This window comes from Xiphophorus hellerii, chromosome 18 (genome assembly GCF_003331165.1).
Source record: "Xiphophorus hellerii strain 12219 chromosome 18, Xiphophorus_hellerii-4.1, whole genome shotgun sequence".
Lineage (NCBI taxonomy): Eukaryota > Metazoa > Chordata > Actinopteri > Cyprinodontiformes > Poeciliidae > Xiphophorus > Xiphophorus hellerii.
Window position 1 is genome coordinate 25,238,422 of NC_045689.1, and position 20,505 is coordinate 25,258,926.

Here is a 20,505-nt window from a genome sequence, read left to right on the forward strand (position 1 = left end):
TTTCTTGTCAAACTTTATGACTTGGGTCAAATATTTGGATCTCAAGCGTCTGAAAGTAGTGAACAGGAACCAGATCAGGTTTGGACACGGCCTTTTCAGTTCTGCCTATACGTTTTCTGAGACTGAGAAGGATGGCACTGCACTCTAAACATTGACTTTATAACTAATTTTCTGATATTAGAGTGAATGTCTATTTGAAGATCAATTTGTCCAAGCTATGCTCTCCTGGCTGCTTCCTTGAGATGTTGCTTTGATTTTTCCACAAAATGCTTTTTCCTCCTGGTTTCATGCTGCTCCTTCACAGTTCGGATGCTGTTCTTGGGCTTGAAGGCTTTTACACTCTAATCCAATTTTACTTTCTTCAGATAATAGGACATTTTCTAATATTATTTTACCTTCTTCTTCATTTGGCATCTCTGTTGCATACCACAGTACAGTCCAAGCCGATATAAGAGATGAAAACTGAAAAAAAGACTAAAAACAATACAATCCAACACTTTAGGGGGAATAAAATTGTATTAAAATGAAATGACATGAACATGAGAGAAAATTAATTCTTAATTCAGTCATTAAATCAGCATTCACACATATTTCTTTGTAATGACATTTTTCTACAGCTTTTACCAGATTTTTCCAGATGTTTTGCTGTTGCTGCAAACACCGCAGCACGTTTACATTTTGTTCTTGGCTGTACTCGTTTACCAAACATCTCTTCCTTGAGCCTGGCGACTTTATTAGTCTGTGCTTGTTACAGAAAGCACATTTTCACATTTGAACAAATTTAAATAAAGATAATTGGGGTTCTGTGGTGACACCGGGGCAAAGTCCAACCCACATATGGAGCCCGTAATCCTCGACACGGACGTCTCAGGTTCGATTCCCAGCCTGGTGACCGTTGCTGCATGTCTTCCCCTCTCTCTCATTGCTCTCCTGTCTACCCACTCTCAAATAAAGGCAGTGGTTAGAGCCAATAAAACCCTTTAAAAAAAATTGTCCAGGTGCTTCTTCTGCAGAAAACAAAAATCGAAGAGCTGAAATCCGCAGGTTGACTTTCCTCCGTAGCACATGTTGAATTCATAGCTGATTTAATTAGCAGCTTCATCCCTCACATCGCCCATCATACCTGAAAACAGTCACAAAACTACCTGTGAATATAACTGACTTGGCTTCCTTCAATTTTTTTAGTATTGTTTTACCTTACAAAATGGAATTCAAATAATGTCACATTGTGGACATTGTATAGAACAACCTGTGAGACGTTTAGGTAAGCTGTATGCGTTTACAAGATCTGAGCAGAGACAGCGATGCAGGGACTCGGCAAAACAATGAGAAGTGTGACTCTGAGCAATCAGGGATCATAATATCATGACAGAACTATGTGATCTGAACATTTACGAATAAAATAATATCAAGAATAAAAATAAATTATGAATAGATTGTTTGTATTCTAATAGCCATACTTAACCTTGCAGTATCTCATAAACTTTGTGAGGCAGGTTGTCCATCTCCTCCAGTCTCTCCTTCAGGTGTCTGGCTGTAGCTTCTCCTGGCTTCTTTTTTCTCTTCCACATCAACAGCATTTTCTGCTTCCGCATGGTCACATTTTTCTCTGATTCCTCAAGGTCATCCAAGTCTTTGGATTTCAAGCCTAAGTAGATGGCGACCTGCTTCCACTCCATCCCAAGCTGCTCGGCGACCCGCAGAAGCTGCTTCTCTGACAAGTCCTGGCTCCGAGCCACTCCATTTGAAGAGTTCAGACAAAAAAAAAGAAAAGGTACGTTACTGTGGACAGAGGTATGGTTGGAGTTGTCTGATGAGTTTTCAGTGGTCAAGCAAATTTACCTGGCTTGTCCTCCTGTCGGTCTCGTTTGCGAGCCGTTTCTTCTTCTGCTTCTTTCCTTTTGTCAGCTGCTTGAGAGACGAAAAAGCAGGTAATAATAGAGGTGCAAACAGGTGTGGCAACAGTGAGTTTGCTAAAAGACAAAATAGCTTTTTACACGTTTTCTTAAATGAACTCAAGCTAAACTCTGGTCTTTTCTTAACAAAAATCAGCTGAAATTGTGATCCTGTAATAAAAGAGTATGCTTTTCTAAGACGTCTTCAATATGCAGCGCTGCCCATGGACGTATGTAGTAACACTTACCTGACTGAGCGCTGGACAAGCCCAGCTGTTTGAAAAGCTGTTGATCTTTTCTTTCCAGGTAACCAATCATCTTCTCGCAGGTCTCGGCTCCTTTTTTGATCACCGAGTCAATGAGAGCGCGTGCCTTATTAGCTCGCGTGGGGTTCTCCTCCAGGATTGCATCCTTCTCTTCACAGTTGAACACGCGATCTTTTAAACATAAATCTAAGAGTTGATTAATCACAGCATCAGACACTCGTTGGATGAATTCATCTCTCACTCCCTCAAGTTCTTTATCTGGAATTGGAAAGAAATAATAATGGGTTATAAGCTGTTTTAATTATTTAAATAAAGTAGAAAATTCTGGTGTAAAACTAAGTAGGGAAGACATTTCTTTTACATTTTTAAGATCATAAAATCTTTCTTTAGATACTCTTCACAGTTGATCAACACTTTTCCTACTTTCTTCCTCCTTTATAGCCATATTGATGCAGTTTTCTCCATTTAACTTATGATTCTATTGATTTTAATTCCCGATATCCTGACATCCATCTGCTTTTGCACTTTTATTGATGTCAGTACAATTTTGGTTATTTTCAGGGGTCTTATGAGAAACTCTGTCCGCCTGAAAAAAAAACCACACATTTGTTTATGTTATAGATTAAATGGCAGATTTATACACTGTTGTGTATAAATTGTTCTACTTTTCTGGTAACTACCATCATATTAAAAAGCAACACTGGTTTTGCTCCAAATGTAACATCTGATAAAGCTTTAATGATTTCTGACCAGGATTTGGTTTTAACAAGTTCATTTTCAAAATGTCATCAACTGGAACATCTGTTAAAGCAAAATCTGCGACCCATCATAGAGCGCAGGTACGTCTTGAATTTCAGCGAGAAGAAGAGTATTTACGTAAACTGCGTAAATACTGACACATCTGGGATTGTAACCTTCACGGCTCCTTTATTACCATCGCATTGGCGGAGAAAATATAATGTATTACTTTGTGTTTGACTCTGAAAACTGTTTGACGGACCATCGCACTCAATGTCTACCTGTCGTTAAAATATGAAAACCAACTGTGGCCGTTTAATAAATCGTTAAACGATTAATTAATTAAGAAATCTTTCTAAGTGCTCTGGCAGTTTTTAATGTTTCTGCCACCTCTTCATTACAGTCATATCTCACTTAAACTCAAATGTAACTCAAATGGCCAGGACCACGCTGGTCACAGGTTGTGACCTTACTTTGGGATAAATTCTGTATTTATCAGTTTTTACGCAATTTACGTAAATACTCTTCTTCTCGCTGATCTTCAAGACGTTTCTGCGCTCTATCGCCCCCTGCAGTCATACAAAATAACGGATCACAGAAGTTGCTGCTCCTTTCCAACTCAAAGACAGACACAGTCTCTCAAAAGACTCCTCCAAGTTCCTTCTACTTCCTCTGTAGCTCTTATCTGGATACAATGTATCAACGGGACCTCATCTCTCAGTAATATTTAGCGTTTCCATCTCCGTACCAGCTCCGGTATCCGCTGCAGCTCTCTCCATTTCCCCGCGGTGCCGATAGCTCCTCCTGATGCGATATAGGTTTCGAAACTACGTGACGTTTGCAGTGAAATGGCGGGAGTGTTGGTTAACCCTTAGCAAACCCACCATGAAAGAAATGAAATGAAATGAAATGAAATTTATTCGAACATGATACAAATATAAAAATAAAATAGTGCACCGTAACAAGAAGTGCATAAAAAAGAAGAGAAAATACAGATTTTTTGTCTCAGTTAACATATCATGCTCAAAATGGGGTAGGAAGAAGTGAGAACTTATAAACTCCTACCCCCTAAACACTTGAAACTTTAGAGTCCTACTGTCATTAAAAAAATCAAAATCAAAATCAAAATGGCAGTCAGAAGTAACAGTTACTAATATTTACCTATACATTTTCCCATTTTATGCTGGTTTGTCTTTCTAAACCCTTACACCAAGTTGTTATCTGCAATACACATCTTATTGCTTTCTGTCACCCATATGTGTATCTATTGAAAATTACCTCCTTGTACTTTCTTTTGAATTGTGTTAAGCTATTGCTTTGTTTTAAATCTTCATGTAACTTGTTCCATAACTTTACACCTCTAATTGAAAGACAAAATGAAAAATTGTTTATTTGTATGAAATCAAATTTTATTTGTACAGCACATTTCAAAAGCAAGGCATTTCAAAGTGCTTTACATCATAACAAACAACAAAAACAACTAAGTCATGCAACATAGAATCAACAATTAAAACATTACATTAAGTCAAGTCCCATCATTAAATTTGTGATTGATTATGTTTCAAAAGCAACTCTAAACAGATGGGTTTTTAGTCGAGATTTCAAGGAAGTCGTTATTTTTATTTATATATTTGGGTCAAAGATGTCTTTAGTAAATACATAATATATTGACATCTACCAAAAAGTGGTGGAATCTTTATATGATACAGATTCTCTTTATTTGAAATAAAGAAAGCTCCACATTTTCACTGGTGCTGTAGCGCCCCCTTTCGAGGTCATAGAAAATGTCAGGTTATTTTCCTTTTCATTGAAGATAATATTATTTAATATTGTTGTGGTATTTTTCCTCAAAAAACACAACTAATTAAAAAAAATAAAACAACAAATAATTGTGTACTGGATTAAAAGAAATCCCATCTCGCAACAGAAAATGAACTTGTATGCCTATTTTCACTTCTGAAAGGAGCACATAATGTGAAAATGGATCATTTTCTACAACCCAAATTTCTAAGGATAAAATCAACAGCTTAAGGGGAAATTGTGGATAAAACTGGAATGATTACATCACCAGTTTGGCAGCATTTCAGATACTGAAAACAACAAACTAATGAACAATTATCGACGTCGGCTTATATGAAATGCTTCTATCGTTATACATTTTTCAGCCATGTCGTCCAGCCCTAAATATACTTAACTAAAAACCAGAGAGCCACATATTGGTGACTGTTGTATATGTGCTTGTTTCTGTGTGTGTTGAGAACTGTAAGAACAAATTATCCAGCATAGCATCCTCAGAAAAATGCTTAGCTCCGTCCTTAGCGCCTGCAGCAAAATGTCTCTGCAGCTGAAACTGGGATAACTCAACATCCACTGTGATTATTACACAGAATCATAAACCCTTTGGTCATTCTGCTCTAGATTAACAGGAGAACAAGTTCATATTGGCTGAGTAATTGGTTGGTTTGTTGCTCAAACTAGCTGGTTTGAGCAACTAGCTCAAATATAAAGTACAAAAAATTTCTTTTTTATTACTTTTAGTACAAAAAGTACTAAGTGCTTCAAATCACACATAGCTGTGTGACATTAGTGATCGTTGTGCAGGAGGCCTGGAAAGAGGTAGAAGCTCTTTGTCAGTGTGCATCTGTCAATTGTTGGCATCTGTAGTTTCTCATGGCTCCTAAACTTTTCAACAAGCCGCATGACCTGTGGAGTTGAAATGGTGTAAACAGTTAGCAAATGTTTCATGAACCAATCAGCATCATCATTATTACTGGTTATGTACACTGTCTATGCTTTATTTTGTAAAGTCTTTAAAATAAATAATTTTATTTGAGTATTTTCCAGATCTAGAGTTCTAGTTCTAAGTTCTAGATTCGCAAACATCCGTCCGTCCGTCCATCCATCCATCTTTTGAATATTTTATATTTGAAGCCTAATCTTCAAAAATGCTGTGCACTAATAATTCCTTTCAGAACTCATGGCTTGTTTATACCTTCCTGAAAAGATCATAAATGTGTTCCATGTACGACTCTGGGGTGAAAACCTCCACAATGTATTGGATGAGGAGAGACCCACGATCTGGTTGTCTGTACGACACAGTGTCTGAAGGAAGATGAGCAGAGATTAAAAAGCCATGAAGTTACAATCATTACAATAAGTTCATCTAAAGTGTCACTTTAAACCCACCAGGTGTGCAGGAAAGAAGAGAAATGAAGTTTGTCTCTTTGTGAACAAATTGAAGCTTGTCTTCTTCCAGGTCCACAGGTTGTGGAACATGTTCTGCTGTGTTTGGACTGTCGCTGACCAGAACGCTTCCTCTGTGTTCTGAAGCATAAAAAAGGCAAACAGGTGAGACCATTATATTAACTCACAGTGAGCTTTAGTATCTGCAGCAGCAGATTTGAATCACCTCCTCTGCAGGCCTGTATGATGATGACCTTTGGTTTATCTCTTAGCTCTGGACAACACTTGGAGCCCAAGTGTTTGAAAATGTTGTTGATTGGAAATTCATCTGGTTTGTCCTCTTTCCAGTCAACACCAAGAATTTTCCCCAGCTTCCCATGAGACATGAGAACCACAAACACGCTGTCAGTGTGTTTTAGTTTGGGATGTTTAGTGAACTTAATTAAAGCCTCATCAATCGCCTGAAAGAAGACAGAAAATCATGTCACCAGTTATTAAATTAATTAATCAATCAGATGAGAATCTGTTTCATTTAGTCTCTCATCTAGAATAAAGTACCTTTCCAGTGAGGTTTGTGTATTTCACCACCTCATACCCCAGATATGAAAGCAGTTTCTCCATGTTCTCCTCGTCTTTCTCTGCTCCCCTTCTGTTCATTGATTCCTCAGAAAACTTGATATTAGTGATCAGCAGAGCTACGCGGTTCTTCAAGGAAGTTTGTGTCACAGGATAGACCTGAGAGACGAATGAGAAAGAGGTGAAGAAACAAAAAATTTATATTGATTTTTTTTTAAAAACAGTTTGCTGTAACCATATGCAAAGGACATGTAAAGTTAAGTTAAGGTTGTTAATTATCATGTCATGTTTACATTTTTCAAAATTAGTTTCACTCGGTCAACAGCGCAGTGAGAAAAATCTTAACAAAATCAACCCCAAAGTAAAATAAAATATTATTTCATTAGATGTAAAGATATATAAAAATTTGGTAATACATCCAACATAGCAAAAACTTTTCACTCAACTCACCATTTAATTCATGATAAAGTATTACTGACCTCTGAATCGGCCATTTTGGACTTCCAGAACTCTTCCACACTGGAGTCTGAAGGAGTTGATCCACTCTGAGCCACCGGGCCTGCTGCAGCTAAATGATAAATAGAAATGTGTTGCTTTGAAAGAAGCATTTACATTACATTTAATACAGCACATTTATGACTGGATTATATATTATCAATGCTCAAAAAGCTCTTTCTAATCTTAACTATCTCTTATTGCAGCAGCATACACACATAATTTTGGGGGGAAAATGTGTGTATGCCTCTCACCTGGCTGAGCAGGCTGGACGTTGGACAGACCCAACTCACAGTACAGTGTTTTATCCACTCTTTCCAGGTGAGCAATCATCTTGCTGCTGGCTTCATGTCCTTTCCTCTTCACCTTGTCGATGAGACAGCGTGCTTTATCCGCTGTGCTGTCATTCTCTTCAACTACTGCATCCTTCTCCCCATCATTCAACACACCATCATGCAAAAGGCCATCCAGGAGTTGATTAATTACTTCTTTGGACACTTTGCCCACAAAGCGAGGTCTGACTCTGTCAAGTTCTTTATCTGGAATTCCAAGGATATAGAAACAAATAACTCAAAATGTTACAATAAATTCAGTAAAGTTACAAAAAAATAAATAGACAAGGGATGCAGTGCAAACGTTACTACAAGCACCAATATTTTAATGAGGCACAAAAACTAGAATTTATGGGGAAGCAGATTAATATGAAGTTTTATACTCTGAAAGTGTACAGGTGTCATGAATTGGTGGATGAGGTGGTGAGGCAGACGCTTGAGACTCAGGTTGAAATGAGACGATGATGGCTTAATGGTGATAATCCAGAAAGTAACACAGTCCACAAAACCTGGCAGCACGACTGAGCGGAAGCCTGGGCTCAACGTCGGTAGCGACAGGATAAACAAGGGACATAAAGACAGACTGGTGCGACAACAACGCAGAACTGACAAGGACCCGACGAGGAACAAGGAACACAGGTGGGGTTAAATACACAGGGAGTAACCACAAAAACGAGACACACCTGGGAACTAATCAAGGGGAGGACAGGACAACACGAAGAGACTCAAGAACACAGAAAACAATAAATAAATACACAGGAAAAACTCAGAACATGACAACAGGAGTGTAATTTGTGTTTCACGGTTCTATTAGTACATAAAAATAAGAATAGAATACATTAGAGTTTGTGTTTTTAATGTAACAAATGTGAAATAGCTCTGAATACCTTTAGGAATACACAGTACTCTAAACATTTTTAATTAAGCATCGAACTTGGCTGCACTCCCGTAATTCGGTCTGTTTAGTTTCACAATGACTGATTTTGTTAACGGTATTGTAAACACCCTGCTGGTGCATCGTGAGCGGTAAATAATTTTAAAACCTTTAAATACATGCAGTTTGTTTATTTCTCTACCTACAAAGTAGCCTACAGTCAAAGCGGGATACAACAAACAAGACTCGTCGCCAGAGTGAAACTATAACGAGGGTCACGAGCAAAAAAAAAAAAAAAAGAGATATAAGTCAACGCTTTTGCTCTAATTGTCTAAAGTCCTAAACTTTAGATCTGAGACAATAACTAGTTTCTGTCTCAGTTCACATGGTTATAAGCAGGCTGCCAGTTTTGGGTTTATTCGATGCGCAATGTGGCTAAAACGAATCTAAAACTGTCATGTCTGCAAAGCTTTAAAGTTGTTCCTCTCACCTGCCATTGTTCCGCTTTTGTATCACTGGAATTTATACACGAACAACTTGAACTTGAAAACTTCCTGCTTTGACTGTGGATAACGCGCGCTGGATGACTTACAGCTGCAGTTGCATTACTGACGTGCAGCCTTGCGTCGGCGTACGTCAGTAATGCCACAGTAATGACAGCGTTGCCGCCGAAGTATGGGAAAATGTAATGCTTATCGGTTTTTAAAATATTCCTTACAGAACAATGTTGTTTTTAGAAAACTTTAATTTGACTTTATGTCTGTTTCATCCGACCAAAAATTAAAAAATAATAAGCAATTGCTTTTAATAAGGGGGAAGAGAATATTGCAAGCTCAACTTTTATCAGTTAATACTCTGCTGTTGAAACAATAAATACATATTCATTTCTTCCGTGTGTAATTGTTGTCCCAGTTCATTATTAGTTTTGCTGATAAACAGCAGGGATATGTCGTTGTAAACTCGGACTTTATGTTCTGGGTCTCGAACGACATGGGGTGGAGTTTTCTCGGACAAAGTCTTCCACGTATTAAGCTTTTGCAGCCATGGCAGGTAAGGAGACAGATTTTGTGGTTTAAATACAAGCAGCTGCACAATCTTCCCTTCAAATTTCTAAGACGATCCTCGCGTTTCGTGTGAGTGTAGAATTGATGAGTCGTCGGATGTCTGGCCTGTCTTACAGTGCTTCTTGTAAAGGTTGTATTTTGCCCATATGTACGTGGGCTGCGTAAGAAGCAAAAAAATCGACAAGAAAGTCACGTTGAACCTAAATTAGCAGCAGCTTCAGACGAAATCAGACAAGAAATATTCATTGAGTGATAGCAAATGCGAACACCGGTTATATATATATTTTTTTTAAAAACAGACACTGTCTTTCTTCCTTTTTCTCATCGGGGCGTATTTAGTTTCACTTTTAATGTTTTTTTTTAAATCCACATTTACTCCAAGTTCAGCCAGCATCCTTTTAACTTCTTCTTACTCATCAACAAAACGTCTTATTAAAGATTTAGAGGAGAATGTGCATATAAATTTGAATGTTTCTTGAAAAGTTTTTTTTTTCTTTTTTTCATGAGGATTGTAAAAACTACACATTCGCTACACTACACACAAAACTAAAAACCACATTCATGCAAGAATGTGGCCCCGAATACAGCCCCGTACTTCTGCTCCACACGAAACCGACCACAAATATTCCTGCTAAAATCTATTCTGCAAATAATAACAGAAATATTGAAAGTTAGCCTAGTGCTCTATTATAAGGTTAATTATAACAGTTGTAGTGTTGTCAGTGACAAGACAAAAATAAAAGTTAAAATACAATTATTCATCAGTCGAATGAATGTGGATTTTGTGCATCATTGTTTGTGCATCATTTCTGCAACAACAATCAATAGACCATTTCTGGTATCGCTTATGCATTTCAATGTAAACAGACTGACTGCAGTTTTGTAAACGCATCTTCTTTCTTTTAGCGGATAAACTCAAAGAGATTAGGCCCGGCTTTGTGGAAAAGTCCTCCAAAGAACTAATAAATCAGCTCCTGGACGATCTGCTGGGGGACAAAATCTTCAATGATGGGGAGAAAGACTCAATACTGGAGGAGAAGAAGAGTCGCGCAGACAAGGCGCGCGCTCTCATTGATTCAGTGTGTAGGAAAGGAGATCAAGCCAGCCAGAAAATGATGGTTCACTTTCAAAATAGAGATCCTACTCTCTTCTCTGAGCTCGGCCTATCTATCTGACCAGGTACAATCCCCAGTGAATCTAAAGTGAATTATCTTCACACACACACACACACACACACACACACACAAAACACATGCAGGTCAAAACAAAACAAAAAAAACTCAGTAACAATATCTTCTTCTTTTTTTCCCCAGCTGCCATGAATTTGGAGGAAAAATGATGTGCAGTATTTCCAGCAGCAGCTGATGCCCTGCAGACTGAAAAAAAGCAATAGTCTTGCATTGTTTTAAAACAACATTATCACAATAATTTTCCTCTTCCTTGATGTTTTTGTTTATGTATGTGAACTGACTTTTTTCTGCCGAGTTGCAGAGTCGACTGACGTGATGGAGAAAATAAACTGTTTTGTAAAAGCATGCCTCTATAACATGATGTGACTTGTTTTGTTCTTTTTCAATTGTAAAGCCTGTCAACATGTTCAGGGGCAAAAATTATAACTTCGCTTAGGTTACATTGCAATTCTCACTTGGGGCTAGGGACTCTAGATGCATTTTGCACTGAGATGACATGAAAAAAAATTGTTTTCAAAGGCCATGCAAAAAGAAAAAAAAATTTACATTTTCATACAAGATCTAGGGGGATGAGTTTTAGAAATATGATTGAGTTGTGACTTTGAAATGCAGTTTATTTAAGTGCAAAACAAGATCACTTCACAGACAACGCAAAACTAAGTGAACTGAAAACAGAAACCAGAAACTCCTTGGGCATTTGCCTGGGAAATATTGAAGCTTTGGTACCGGCAAAATATAGAGCAATATTATCAAGTAAATAAAAAACATATATACATTTGCTTTAACTAAAGACATATGACTCGATACCAGTCTGGTATTTTTGTTTTACATATAAAAAAATTCCTGAAATAACATAAATTATTTATCAACTGTTGTGACCCCAAGTCCCTTGTTTTAATTTAATCCGATTTATTTTCAGCCACACACTTTTAAGTATGTGTATTCTGTTTTTGAACCACATTTTTCTTTATGCCAAATAAATGATAATACTGTAATCTAATGGAATACCATCTAGCTTTGATGTTTGGAATGCCACTTCAGTTCTTTTTTCCTAAATTGTTTATTTTTGTTGAATACAATTAGGTTAATGTGTTATTGATGTTTGCGTTGTTTTTTTTTTATTAACAAGAAAAATGCGATTTTATTTATTTATTTATTTTTTTTAGTACAATAAAATAACTTACTGTTTGCAATAGTAGTTCATAAGTTTCATTGTTTTTACTCAAATTACTTTTTGTCGATCCAAAAGCTAACGGCAGGGGGAGACAAAGGTTTCCCTTTAATTTTTAAACCCACAAAGAAGAATCTGTCAGAGAAGATGGCTCCAAGACGAAGCTAATTGTTTAGCCGATGTAAATCTATCCACCGCCAACAGGCTGGAGACTGCGGTGACAAAATTATCAGATAACCCGTTGAGACGAATAAGACCGTATGTTTACATACAATTCACACAAATAATATGTAAATAACATTTATGTGTGTGACAGTAGTCTAGCTCAAGTAGCATTGGTTAATGATTGGTAAACAGTTAATTAGCTTGTACATTTTTGCGTTTTTGAGAACGAGATGTTGTTTTCAGCTTAAGCGTCCTTCTTCAGTATTACGATGATATGTCAGAAATTGTTTATAGCGTGTGTCACTAACTGACAACGAGTATTTACTTAGTTTAAGTGTCTTCATGTATTCGAGCTAATGCTAACTTAGCTGATAGCTGTTACATTCCTTCAGACAAGACGTGCCTCTGACGTCAGTCCTGCTGAAATGTCTTTGAGTTAGTTTGCTTAGACTTGGGCGTCATGATGGCCTGAAGGGCTCAAATGGTCAAATTTGTTCAAATTCAAGCTTCCGTTGACTGGAGCGTCGAAATACTTTGAATAGTTTGATGAGTAAAGTAGCAATAAATGTACTTACAGATGAACTTTTTGGATGCGTTGGCTACTTTACGTTTTTCTCTCCTTCTGGTTCCCCAGCTGTCACTGAGGAACGATGAGCCAGAGACGTGGCATTCATGTGGACCAATCTGAGCTGCTCTGCAAAAAAGGATGTGGGTTTTATGGCAACACAGCCTGGCAGGGCCTGTGCTCAAAGTGTTGGCGAGAGGAAAACCAGCGAGAAAAGCAAAGGCAAATTCAAGAGGACTGGGCTCTTGCTGAAAGGTTTGCATTCACACTGTGTCTTTTCTGCAAAAAATATAAAGTCGCCAAAGCGTTGGAAGACCTGTCCACTTACCTCATGAAGACGTGGCTTTTGTGCTACTGTTCATCTCGCAAGCTTTTCAGTTGTTCTGTCGTCATCTTCCCAGGCTGCAGAGAGAGGAAGAGGAAGCATATGCAAGCAGGCATCAGAGGGCACAATCACAACCTGCAATCACTCCCTTCAACAAGTTTGAAGAAAGGAAGACGAAGGAGAAGTCCAGCAAAGTCAACACAGTCACAAAGTTTTTCACTCCATCAACAAAAACACCACCCAAAAAGGGTAATCTGTCTTGAACATACACACTGGTTGGTTCTAACTTTATTTTTTAAATTTTTTGTTCCTGGATGCACCTCCTGTGTAACAAAACTTTAAGCTCCACTCACAAGCCACATTGGTGCAAACACAAATAATCACTACGTAAATATTTGCTCAACGTTTGAAATCTTCATTTTTTTTCTCTTTTGTTGTGAAAACTGTTTGCAGCCACTTTATGTTTAAATATATCAATCAGGTGATAAGATGCCAGTAGCTGGTCTTTTTTTCCTTTTTTTTTTACAAGCTCACTTAACTTTCTTCCAGGAGCTTAATATACAGCGTGTAATGCTATATGATAAGTTAACCTGAAACTGGGTGTTTGGCCGGGTCTTTGAGAAATCTTTTCAAATTCTTTAATGCATTTACCTAGAAATAAGTGACAGATTTAGCTGAATTTTACTTCTTTTTGAAGCAGGAAATGTCGAAATTCATAGCCTGTTATTTAATTCAGTTTATTTATGCAGCAACATTTCACCAACAAATGACGTCTTGAGGTACAGAAAAGTAATTTCAAATCGATCACATGTACATTCCAACTAAACCTAGTTATCAAGCAGTACAGTATCCTCAATTAATTATTCAAAGTAGTTTAAAAGTTTCTATCTAAGGAAACGATGGCTCATACTGAGCCTTTAACAGGAGGAAACTTCCAGCAGAACCAGAACCTGGCTCTGCTGGCCTTCTGCCACGCTCGACTGGAGGTTTGAGAAGACAGGGCAAAGTGTACAAAAAAGAAGAAAAAGAAAAGCAAAAGAACTGATGTAGAATTATTTTCTATATTATTGGAAAGTAAAATCTTAATAGCAGGAGAGGGGGACTGTCTAATTGTTGACAGCGTTGTCTCAGCTGATGCCCCCCGTCAAGAAGGTGGCCAAACAGAACACCAGGCTAGAAGTGGCTTGTATGGAAAGTAAAAAACAATAAAATATGCGCTTCCTGAATACTTACTTCAGTTTTTGTTTTATAAACAGAGCACAAGTAGTTATCCAACAGATGCTTAACGCTAAATTTAGCTCCTCCTTTGATGTTTTACCACCTTACATTTGCTTGTAAATTGTAGATTCATTCTTCCTTCATTTTACCCATGTCCCTGGATATTTGTGATTGAAAGAAAGCCCTACTGAGGCTTACAAAGACTGCAGCACAGTAAATACAAACGTACCAAATTATTGTCTGGTTGTTGTCTTCCTCCAGATGCCGGTGCTGCTGACGCTCAGTCCACTCCGAGCTCCAGCTCCTCAGCCAGTCGCCAGCCCTTTCCAGACAGCGACCGTGCAACGCAAGAGTTTATAGATTTTCTGAAGTCGGTGAAGTCTGGCAGGGAAATCTTTAAACAGTGTCGGGCTTTCACTGAGGGCATGGTGTACAAGCGGGTGAGCTTTGATCCGTCCAGACGTTATTACTCCCGTTTCAACTCGTTATGCGTTTATGGCCATGTTTATGCTCTCACTCAAGGCGGCTTTTAAAGAGGAGGAAGCTTTTAATTCACTGCATCATTTTCATTACCATCTGCCACCATTCATTGAAAGATTGCACATTTTAGCATCATATATCCTTGAATACGTCAACTTTTAGATGATACGCGATAAGTGTAAAGTAAAAGTATAACCCCTTGAACCTCTCCGCAATTAGTCATTTTACAGCCACCAACTTCCTGTTTCTTTGTTGTTGTTGTTTGTATAGTTGAGCATGAAGTAATAGATAATTAATAAGAAAATCTTTAAGACATATAAAAAAAGCTTTTCAAGCTGCTGTAAATTGTAACATTCAGATGTTTTCACTTCAGTTTTGATATTTAATTAAAATTCAGTAAATAGTACTAAAGTCTTGCAATGTCTTTATCTGAAACTTTTACCTTGATGTAATTGTTTTTAAGAAAAACAAAAGGTTGTTTTCTGTATGTTTTGTTTTTATGATAAACAAGCAGTTTAAAAATGTTTGCAGCATTTATTGCCGAACTTCCTGCCTAAATTATTAAGATGACGTTGATCAAGGGTCATCCCGATCAGATATTGATATTAGAAATCAGTCTGATATCAACCAAAAAAAAAAAACGAGTATCTGATTATATCAGTCTGCATCTAAAGTCTCAGATGTAATCGTGCCAATAGCAGCACTATTCTGCAGCGTTTAGTCTGCCCCAGGATTTCCATCCAGCATTGTTTACATCCCACATGCCGAACCGTTGGTTAGTAATAAATGTGTCAGTTGTTCTTGTACCTGTTGTAATATCACGTGATCAAGCCTTTTCTAACATTCCACATGACAAAATCAGTAATGAAAGTATGCATGATTCGGGTTAATATCATATCTGGTCGGTATCGTATCGGAAGTGAAAAAGTTGTATCGGGACACCTCTATTGCAATCAGTGTAAAATCTGAATGCGACTCATTCCGAATTCATGTATTTTTTCTGTCCCTTTCCAGGACATGGGAGCCGACGAGCTGTCGGAGTGTGTGCAAGACTTCTACCAGAGCCTCTCAGACCGGCTTCACAACCAGTTCAAAGGTGCTTCTTCGCTCAAATATATGTATATTTTTTTAGAATAACCATAAATAGTAAAAACCGTACAGTGAGAATAGCGCTTGTGAAAAGTAATTATCGGTTTGCGGTGTAACAGGTTCGACAGAGCATGTAGAGAGGGTGATGGATGAAGTGGAGAAGTACATGATGACCCGACTTTACACGGAGGTTTTCTGTCCGGAAACCACAGACGACGAGAAGAAAGACTTGGCTGTTCAGAAGAGAATCAGGTTTGCAAACATAAACTCCAGCGTTTAAATTGAAAAAGAAAAAGAAAAAACTGCTGTAAATGTGACATTATTCTGTTTGTGTTCGGTTCCAGAGATTTGCACTGGGTCACCATAGAAATGCTGTGCGTGCCGGTGGATGAAGAGATCCCGGAGGTCTCAGACAGTGTAGTCAAAGCTATTACAGGTGAGTCGCCACCTGGGTTTGTTTTTGCCTGATTGCTCAAGTTAGGTCACTCCTCTTCTAACATTTCTGCCTAATTTCAGATATAATTGAAATGGACTCAAAGCAGGTACCCAAAGACAAGCTGGCGTGCATCACCCGTTGCAGCAAGCACATCTTCAACGCCATCAAAGTGAGCAAGAAGGAGGCTGCGTCGGCCGACGACTTCCTCCCGACTCTCATCTACATCGTGCTGAAGGCAAACCCTCCGCGGCTGCAGTCCAACATCCAGTACATCACCCGCTTCTGCAACCCCAGCCGACTCATGACCGGAGAGGACGGATACTACTTCACTAATCTGGTGAGGAAATGAGAAGGACGTGTTTAGCAACATGCAAGCCATCGTCCATCTTTGAGCACAGTCTTAAAAATCCACTCCACTGCTGTTGATAAAGACGTAGTTATTGTAAAAAAAAATGTATCAACTTTATTCAATGTAATATTGTCTATATGATAAAGATCTATACTTCAAATAAAGCTTGGCTCCAGTTTGAGTGAGTTTTTCGGGGTTTCCTCCTGAAAACTTGCTAAGCCTGGTGCTTGGGGCGCTAGGACAGTCACACAGCGGTTCGCTGTGTTTTTGAGTTAAAAATGTTTATAGTTGACAGGAAATGTGAAAATATAACTTGGTAATTATGTGTTATTAGAAGATTAATACCTAAACTCCAACTATAAAACCTTTAAAAAAGGCAATTGTTAAAAAATAAATAAATAAATAAACAACGCTTAGCCTGGTGGGGGCACAAGTAAAGCCTGGTGGCCCGCCAGGCTTGTAATGCACATGGAGGAACCTTAGTTTTTTGTTTAGTGTTGCTTTTTGATTCACAAAAGCACAACAATTTCAGAGTTTTTCCTCCTCGACCACCTAAATTTTTGTTAAATATTCAAGTGTCGTCTTTTTTCAGTTTCTGATTAACAAAAAACTGATTCGGGTGCGCTTCCTAAAGTTTTGTGGATAGAAAAGCGGCTGTTCCTCTATGGATGGACCAGAAAACCGGCTGATTACAAGAGTAAACTAATTTTACGAGACACAACAGTGTTATAGACGTGTTTCCATTCACCTGTTGATCCAACAGTCAGTCTGTTTTTTAAATTCATTCATCCATCCATCCAGTTAGCTGTCCATCTATCCTTTCAGGTTGTTTTTTTTTTTTTTGCAGATTGCTTATTTAAAGCCTGACTACTGCAGCAAAATTTGTGATCTCTCTTCGTGAACATCAGTGTATCTAGTCCTCCTGAGCCCAACAGTGTGGTCCCTAAAGGTTTAAAATATGAAAGCATCCAGCAGGGGGAGCTGTTAGCCCACATAATCGCTGTTAATCCTCATCGCTGTTAATCCCCAATAAATTAAACATTATTTAAACAAATCTAGGTCTAACGAGCGTTGTTGTTGTTGTGTAGATGATATGATTGTCATTAACGTCTCTCTGGGCCTCCTCTCCTCAGTGCTGTGCAGTGGCCTTCATAGAGAAACTGGATGGTCAGTCTCTGAATATGAGCTCTGAGGAGTTTGAGCTCTACATGTCGGGCCAGATGTCTCCGAACTGGCCACGGCCCACCGCCGCCGCCTCATCCGCAGGCGGCGCAGCCCATACCCAGGCCCACAGCAGCCTGGACGTGCTAACCGGGCTCGGCGAGAGGCAGGAGCGGGTCGTGGAGAAGGCTCGGCAGCTGGAGAGCGACCTGATAGACTGGACGGATGAAGTGGAGCAGAAAGTTCAGAGCGCGCTGGAGAGCTTTCCTCTCGACACCCAAAGCACCACGACGAACGCGGCCGGCGGGACGACGACGACAACGGCGGCCGCGGCGTCGTCCGCGATCGACTCTGAAAATGTAGAGAACGAGCTGCTGCCCCCGCCGCTGCAGCCTCAGGTGTTTGCTGGTTGATAGGAAAACGTCTGCTCTGCAGAAAAAGCTCCTGGAGGTTCTACTCCATCTTCCCGTGTGTTCTCTTTATAGTCCGTAAGCACATGTAGCGTCTGTTGGATCTGGAGTGTTCATCCATCCGTCTGTTCCCTTAGATGCTATAAAACATGCTGAATAGTTACCCAACTGTTAGATTTGAACTGAGTGCGCTGATTTACCTGCTTCAAGGAGGTAAATCAGAAAATGGCTTCGCTGTGAAGGCACGATCTTCACTGCAAAAAACCAGAAAAACAAAATCTTACCAAGTATTTTTAGTCTGGTTTCCAGTGCAAGTATCTTAGTACACTTGAAATAAGTTGAAACTAACTTACATGTGACTTTTTAGCAAGATATATGGCAAATTATTTCACCTATAACCTGGGAAAAATGTCTTGTTGTAAGTGAAATAATCTGCCAGTGGAACTGGAGCTTTTTCTTCAATTTTAAGGAATTGTTTACTTAAAATAAGCTCTCATATGTTCCTGACCAAAAATATTTGGTAAGACTTTGTGTTTTTTGCATTGTTCCTGTTTACCTCACCACAAAAAGACAAATAAGTGACAAAATGTAACCGTAGCTCCACACGAGGTGGAGCAGTGGAGCGCATCAGGGCAGACCCCGACCATCTGATGTGGCTCCTTTCACTGCAAGGGAAGAAAACACTCCGCTATAAGCGCTTCCAAAAAACTTCTCCTCATCCACTATCTGCAGTACCTCAGTACTTTTTATAGCTGTTACATTTGTACAGTAGCGATAAATGGCGTGTTTGAATCCTAAACCTTCAGCCACGATGCAAGATGTCCGGGAAAAAAATTAACCAAACAATAGGGTAGCTTATTCTAGTTTAGAAACCAAAAAGAAAAATGTCAAAATCTGAATGATCAAACTCCTCTGCTACTAATGTTGCTCTTCAAGTCATGCCTGTGTTTCGTGCTGAATTTAGCTTGTATTTCGGAGAAATAACCAGAGAGTGTGTGTGTGTGTGTGGCGGGGTGTGTGTGTGTGCACAATGACTGTGCATGTGAATATGCGTGCATGTGTGCTGCATGTTGTTCCCGACAATTTGAAGAAGAAGAAGAAGAAATCGGCACCAGTGTGTCCAAATACTGTCTAGTCTGGTTTTTATGACCTGTCATCATCAGCTGGATGTTCTGATTTTATTTTTCTATAAAGTGTCAGAATATATCGATATTTCTTTGATTGGTTTAAACTTGTAATATTTACAGTGGCGAACGAGCATGGATGCGTGTTACGCCTCTTCTCAAGAGGCCGACGTCTCCACTAAAAAAATAAGTCTTAAATTAACCAATTTATTTATTTATTACCATTTGCTCCGGCAAATATTTTTAGACCAAAACAAAAGAAATATCTTGTTTTCCTTCAAAGACAGGACATAGCGATCACCCCTAAAGCTTTAGCTGCTTCATTGTAGTTATTTTTTATTGTTTTAGTTTGATTTCGAAGCTTCTTACCCAGCGTCAAATTTCAGCTTTTATCAGGCGATACCATGTCAGACAGATAGGAAAGTCGTTTCCATTTCTCTGGTGTTTTGGCAGACTTACAATGAGAAAGATGCAATAGGCACACATTTTACACTTGTGCTTTGTTTTTGTTTTATTGTATTGCATCCGAAGAGCCGCATGCACCTGCCGTTTGAATGCCAGGTCTTGTACTGCACCGCTGTGGCTCGAAAACCTTTTTAATTTTGCACTGAAAGCTGAAGTTATTGAACAAGTGTTTTAACCCATTTGTTTGATTATAGGTTTGTTATAGTTCCAGGTTGGAGAGATTAACTCGAAACTGCCTTTAATTTAAGACATAATTTATTGGGAGAGTTTTGATCTGCCTACATCTACGGGAGTGGAACGATGGTGGTTAATAAAATCGAAACTCAGTGCTTGTATGTGTGTAGTTGCTGTTTTTCATGACTAACATTACCGCAATAAGATGAGTCACTCTTCCTCAGTAAAACATAAAGTCTGGGATTTTCTGAATCTAACAATGTACCAGGGTAATTTCTGCACATTCAACTAAGAAACTGATGAAATAGTAAAAATTTGCCATTCGAGTAAAAAGTCAGCAAAAAAAATGCAAAAGGCCTCAAAAACTGGCACAGATTTGAGCTGTTATGGTGCCAATAGGGCCAGATTTTACACCTTCCGTCCAGTACACATGTACTATACAAAACTCATGCATTTCAGAAGTGACGGGACGTGATATTTCACAAAGTGTGCAAATTTCTTTGAACTTATACTCGCATAAATCACAATTGTTTTGTCAGCAAAATTGACAAATAAAGAAACTGCTAGAGCAGAGTTAATAGTTTCATGTCCATCTTGGGCTGAACGTTCAGTGCTCCTCGTAGTCTTATACATGTATTTAGAAAATAGTGAGAACTCCTCTGCTGTGTCAGCCACTTCAAGCCTTCGGTATGCTGAGGTGAGTACATCTTCATCAATGAAAAGGATAGTAGAATGGAATGAAATTGGGTAATGTTGATAT

General features: G+C 38.7%; 3 protein-coding genes across 7 annotated transcripts; 1 reads left to right on the forward strand and 2 right to left on the reverse strand.

The window, feature by feature from the left end:
* Positions 1-497: 497 nt before the first annotated feature.
* Positions 498-3,735, reverse strand: LOC116737235 (caspase-1-like). 4 transcript variants are annotated; one of them, XM_032590277.1, is made up of 5 exons: positions 3,648-3,735; positions 2,144-2,419; positions 1,843-1,908; positions 1,466-1,738; positions 498-1,123 (listed from the first exon to the last, which is right to left on the reverse strand). In XM_032590277.1, exons 1-5 carry the CDS (start codon positions 3,676-3,678, stop codon positions 1,086-1,088), a joined length of 684 nt encoding a protein of 227 aa, XP_032446168.1. In that variant the 5' UTR covers positions 3,679-3,735; the 3' UTR covers positions 498-1,085. The 4 variants fall into 4 exon arrangements, with proteins under 4 accessions (XP_032446168.1, XP_032446166.1, XP_032446167.1 ...); XM_032590275.1 differs by having other exon boundaries at positions 1,466-1,744; XM_032590276.1 differs by having other exon boundaries at positions 1,843-1,911.
* Positions 3,736-4,498: 763 nt separating this feature from the next.
* LOC116708295 (caspase-1-like) lies at positions 4,499-14,365 on the reverse strand. 2 transcript variants are annotated; one of them, XM_032546181.1, is made up of 10 exons: positions 14,287-14,365; positions 12,843-12,916; positions 12,525-12,643; positions 7,408-7,692; positions 7,138-7,226; positions 6,641-6,817; positions 6,309-6,543; positions 6,086-6,223; positions 5,892-6,001; positions 4,499-5,602 (listed from the first exon to the last, which is right to left on the reverse strand). In XM_032546181.1, exons 2-10 carry the CDS (start codon positions 12,845-12,847, stop codon positions 5,483-5,485), a joined length of 1,278 nt encoding a protein of 425 aa, XP_032402072.1. In that variant the 5' UTR covers positions 12,848-12,916; positions 14,287-14,365; the 3' UTR covers positions 4,499-5,482. The 2 variants fall into 2 exon arrangements, with proteins under 2 accessions (XP_032402072.1, XP_032402073.1); XM_032546182.1 differs by lacking the exons at positions 12,525-12,643; positions 12,843-12,916; positions 14,287-14,365 and adding an exon at positions 8,850-8,970.
* Positions 11,829-18,249, forward strand: rabgef1l (RAB guanine nucleotide exchange factor (GEF) 1, like). The gene is made up of 9 exons (XM_032546173.1): positions 11,829-12,042; positions 12,584-12,769; positions 12,916-13,088; positions 14,319-14,497; positions 15,552-15,633; positions 15,746-15,878; positions 15,971-16,062; positions 16,143-16,399; positions 17,545-18,249. Exons 2-9 carry the CDS (start codon positions 12,600-12,602, stop codon positions 17,983-17,985), a joined length of 1,527 nt encoding a protein of 508 aa, XP_032402064.1. The 5' UTR covers positions 11,829-12,042; positions 12,584-12,599; the 3' UTR covers positions 17,986-18,249.
* Positions 18,250-20,505: the final 2,256 nt, after the last annotated feature.

Bases quoted from the DNA above. Each gene is read 5' to 3' on its own strand.
- LOC116737235 (XM_032590273.1), bottom strand. From the start codon at position 3,678: ATGGAGAGAGCTGCAGCGGATACCGGAGCTG. The intron at 1,745-1,842 runs GTAAATTTGCTT...TGAACTCTTCAA, and splicing joins CCGACAGGAGGACAAGCCAG to ATGGAGTGGCTCGGAGCCAG. The intron at 1,124-1,465 runs GTTAAGTATGGC...GACTGTTTTCAG, and splicing joins AGTTTATGAGATACTGCAAG to GTATGATGGGCGATGTGAGG.
- rabgef1l (XM_032546173.1), top strand. From the start codon at position 12,600: ATGAGCCAGAGACGTGGCATTCATGTGGACCAATCTGAGCTGCTCTGC. The intron at 12,770-12,915 runs GTTTGCATTCAC...TCATCTTCCCAG, and splicing joins GACTGGGCTCTTGCTGAAAG to GCTGCAGAGAGAGGAAGAGG. The intron at 16,063-16,142 runs GTGAGTCGCCAC...GCCTAATTTCAG, and splicing joins TGTAGTCAAAGCTATTACAG to ATATAATTGAAATGGACTCA.
- LOC116708295 (XM_032546181.1), bottom strand. The intron at 6,224-6,308 runs GTGATTCAAATC...TTTATGCTTCAG, and splicing joins CATACAGGCCTGCAGAGGAG to AACACAGAGGAAGCGTTCTG. The intron at 6,002-6,085 runs GTGGGTTTAAAG...ATCTTCCTTCAG, and splicing joins TCTTCTTTCCTGCACACCTG to ACACTGTGTCGTACAGACAA.